The 4500-nt window shown below is 51.5% G+C and overlaps 1 protein-coding gene across 2 annotated transcripts in view; it reads left to right on the top strand.

The window, feature by feature from the left end:
- The window catches only part of LOC143287312 (guanylate cyclase 2D-like), a 33670-nt gene extending 29712 nt beyond the window's left edge, over positions 1–3958 (top strand). For both annotated transcript variants that reach the window (XM_076595262.1, XM_076595260.1), the window contains exon 7: positions 3762–3958. In XM_076595262.1, coding sequence (XP_076451377.1) covers positions 3762–3851 — 90 coding nt within the window. In that variant the 3' untranslated portion in view covers positions 3852–3958. The remainder of the gene's footprint in view (positions 1–3761) is intronic.
- The last annotated feature ends 542 nt before the right edge of the window (positions 3959–4500 follow it).

Here is a 4500-nt window from a genome sequence, read left to right as displayed (position 1 = left end):
GAAAGAAAGAAGAAAACAAGGAGCACCCCATTGACCATTGCCACATGGAACGTGCGTACGCTTCTGGGCAGAGGCGAGTCGGACAGACCACAGAGACGCACAGCACTCATTGCGAGTGAACTAGCCAGGTACAACATCGACATCGCTGCCTTAAGTGAGACCAGACTGGCAGAAAAAGGCGAACTCTGTGAGCGAGGCGCAGGCTACACCTTCTTTTGGAGTGGTCGCGGACCTGAAGAGAGACGTGAGGCTGGAGCTGGCTTTGCAGTGAAGACAACCCTCGTTGGCAAGCTGGCTGGCCCCCCGAAAGGAGTGAACGATCGCCTGATGACGATGAAACTTCCTTTATGCAACGGGAAGAAGTTTACCACCATTGTCAGTGCCTACGCACCCACCATGACTAACCCGGATTAGATTAAGGACAAGTTCTACGAGGACCTGAACGCTGTCATCACCACTGTTCCCAACGCAGACAAGCTCATCATTCTTGGTGACTTTAACGCGAGAGTTGGCTGTGACAGCACCTCCTGGGAAGGCGTGATTGGGAAGCATGGGGATGGCAACTGTAACAGCAGTGGTCAACTACTTCTCCAGACATGTGCCGAGCACGACCTTCTTATCACAAACACCGTCTTCTGCCTCCCTACCCGTAACAGGACGTCATGGATGCATCCTCGGTCTGGGCATTGGCATCTCATCGACTTTGTCATCGTCAAGAAGAGGGACAGGGAGGACGTACGAGTCGCGAGGGCCATGTACGGCGCTGAGTGCTGGACAGACCACCGCCTTATCGTCTCCAAACTCAACCTCCGCATCCAGCCCAAGAGACGGCCTCAGGGCATGAAAGCACCCAAACGCCTGAATGTCAACAAGCTGGAGCTAGGCAACATCAAGCAGAGCTTTGCTGACACCCTGGAGGAACGCCTTGAGTCCACTGTGCTGGACAACCAGAATGTGGAGGCAGCATGGGGCGCACTGCATGAGACGGTGTACAACATTGCCATGGAGTGCCTGGGGCCTTCTACCAGGAAGCACAAAGACTGGTTTGATGAGAACTGCACTGAGATCAAGCAGCTGCTGGAAGACAAACGCCAAGCCTACAGAGCCCACATTGAAGATCCCAAGTCACAGTCAAAGAAAGACATACTGAAGAGCGCACGCAACACCATCCAGCTGAAGCTGCGGCAGATGCAGGATTCCTGGTTGAGCAACAAAGCTGATGAGATCCAGGGCTTTGCAGACAGGAACGACATGAAGAACTTCTTTTACGGCTTGAAAGAAGTCTACGGTCCCACCACCTCCGGATCTGCTCCACTCCTCAGTGCTGATAGTTATGTCCTAATCACTGACAAAGATGGGATCCTTGAGAGATGGGCTGAACACTTTGACAGCGTACTGAACCGCCCTTCCACCATCAATGATGAAGCCATCGACCGACTCCCCCAGGTGCCAGTCAGTGAGTCGTTGGATGCCATTCCAACTTTGGAGGAGACCCAGAACTCTATCCGTCTGCTATCCAATGGCAAAGCCCCTGGCTCAGACTCCATTCCAGCTGAGGTCTACAAAGAAGGTGGTATGGCGCTGACTGAGAAGCTTCATCAGCTATTCCAGCTCATCTGGCAGCATGAAGCAGTTCCACAGGACTTCAAAGACGCTTCCATCATACACCTGTACAAGCGCAAAGGAAATCGTCAGGCCTGTGACAACCATCATGGAATATCCCTTCTGTCCGTCGCAGGCAAGACTCTGGCCAGAGTGCTACTCAACCGTCTCATAGTGCACCTTGAGCAAGGTCTCCTACCAGAGAGCCAGTGTGGCTTCCGGAAAGAACGCGGGACTATCGACATGGTGTTTGCTGCCAGGCAGCTCCAGGAGAAGTGTCAGGAACAGAACGCCGACCTTTACTCCACCTATGTCGATCTGACCAAGGCCTTCGATACTGTCAGCAGAGATGGCCTTTGGAGAATCATGGTGAAGTACGAATGTCCCAGAAAGTTCATCACCATCATACGGCAACTACACGATGGGATGCTGGCCCGAGTCCAAGACAACGGAGAGACTTCAGAACCATTCCCTATCTCCAGCGGAGTCAAGCAAGGGTGTGTTCTTGCCCCCACCCTGTTCAGTCTCATGTTTTCAGCCATGCTGACAGATGCCTTCAGAAACGCTGACGTAGGCATTGGCATCAGGTACCGCACAGATGGCTCACTCTTCAACCTCAGGAGGCTTCAAGCAAAAATCAAGGTGAGGACAGACACCGTCAACGACTTCCTGTTTGCTGATGACTGCGCTCTCAATGCTGCCTCCGAAGCTGACATGCAACACAGCGTCGACAAGTTCTCTGCTGCCTGTGACAACTTTGGCCTCACAATCAGCACAAAGAAGACTGAGGTGATGCACCAACCAAACATCTTCATCAACGGGCAACGACTGAACGCGGTGGACAAGTTCACATACCTAGGCAGTACACTCTCTCGCACAGTTGTCATCGACGACGAGGTGAATGCCAGACTCGCCAAAGCCAGCGCTGCCTTCGGCAGACTCCATAAGAACGTTTGGAACAGGAGAGGCATCACCCTGGAGACGAAGCTCAAAGTATACAAGGCCATAGTTCTCACCACACTGCTCTATGGATGTGAATCATGGACGGTCTACAAACGCCACGCCAAAAAGGTGAACCACTTCCACACCACCAGCCTCAGAAAACTTCTCGGCATAAAGTGGCAAGAGAAGATCCCTGACACAGAGGTGCTCACTCGTGCAAACTTGCCCAGCATCTACACCATCTTGATGCAGGCCCAGCTGCGCTGGGCAGGCCATGTAGTTCGCATGCCAGACCACCGGCTCCCCAAGAAACTGCTGTACGGCGAACTCCCAACATGGCAAGCGCTCCCATGGAGGCCAAAAGAAGCGCTTCAAAGACACTTTGAAAGCTTCTCTGAAGGCCTTCAACATCAGCCACGACACATGGGACAGACCAAAGTGGCGTTCAGCTGTCCACAAAGGCGCCAAATCCTGTGAGGCCAACAGAATTGCTGCAGCAGAGCAACGCAGACAGGCCAGGAAAAGCAGTGGCAGCAAGCCCCCGACAGCCGCCACCATCCCCTGTCCACACTGCGTCAGAACCTTCCGGGCGCGGACTGGCCTGATCAGTCATCTGCGCACCCACAGAGCCCAACCCACCCACCCCCAGGATGACTAGATGGTCCTCGTCGATCCCGACGGACGAACCACCATGTGTTCTGTCCAGAGATTGTATTTCTTTCCTTTTAATTGTGAACAAGAAAGACGAGGTCATGTCATCTTCAAACACAACCTACATTCTAGTAAATCAGTGGGAAGCGGTTTTTAGAATTCCCGGATTTCGGTACGAATCTCAACGAAATAAACCGATTATGATTCGGAAATACGGCTTAATTCGGGAGACTTACAAGCTGTTATTGGTATGACTGTGAAGAATTGGTTTCATACTATGTTTAAGCCAAATTTGGTATTGGCAGACAAAGTATTTCCAGAGAAAAATGTTTAAGTTTACCACGGACACACAAACATACACACAGACACAGACACAGACACACACACACACACACACACACACACACACACACACACACACACACACACACATGATAACTGATCACATCCAATACACAACTAATCACCAACCCACCCCACCCAACCCTCCCCACCCCCACCCCACGGCCCCAGTTATCTCCCCTTTGTCAGTCACCATATCCTCACTTTTTCTCACTGCTTTTCAGGGCAAAGGGACAATGCTGACCTACTTCCTTGTGGGGAGAACGACCTTCGTTCCCAGAAGATCCAAGGACCCTGATTCCATGGGCGGCTAACTCAGTCTGCACTACTAAGGTCTGCACCACCACTACAGTCTGCACCACTACAGTCGTCAACACCAGCGAACACTTTCCCGACTGCTCAGTGTGTTAGATTTCCTCGGCGGATGTCTGTCTGAGCCACATTTGGACTTGGGGTGGGACCGGGGGGGATCAGGGGGGAAGGATGGTGGGGGGGACGGGGGTAGGGTAGGGGGGGGGGGCGGTGCGCATGTGTGTGTGTGTGTGTGTGTGTGTGTGAGAGAGAGAGAGAGAGAGAAAGAAAGAGTGTATGTGTGTGTGTGTGTGTGAACTCAAAACTCCGAACTCGGAACTCATTTAATTGTCGTAAAATCCATCATAGGCATGATGGACACTATAAACTAAACACAACAAACAAACAAAAAGTAAAAGCAATAAGTTGTGAGCACATGCAGGATATTCCACAAGACATAGTTATGTATTTGCGAACTTTGAAGCATTCATATGAATATATGTATTGCCAGTTCTGGTTGGAAATAACTTAGCGGCAACAGAGAACTCGGCCTTTGGATTATTGTGTTGCCAGTGCCATCTGGCCAATGATTCGAAGACTGGGAATTAACTGTCACAAGTAGGCGAGATCTCAAGTCAGAGTACGCACTGCACTTGTCCAGAAAGTGCAGTT

Source organism: Babylonia areolata, chromosome 11 (genome assembly GCF_041734735.1).
Source record: "Babylonia areolata isolate BAREFJ2019XMU chromosome 11, ASM4173473v1, whole genome shotgun sequence".
Lineage (NCBI taxonomy): Eukaryota > Metazoa > Mollusca > Gastropoda > Neogastropoda > Buccinidae > Babylonia > Babylonia areolata.
Note: the sequence above shows the minus strand (reverse complement) of the source record. Positions and strands in the feature narration are given on the sequence as shown.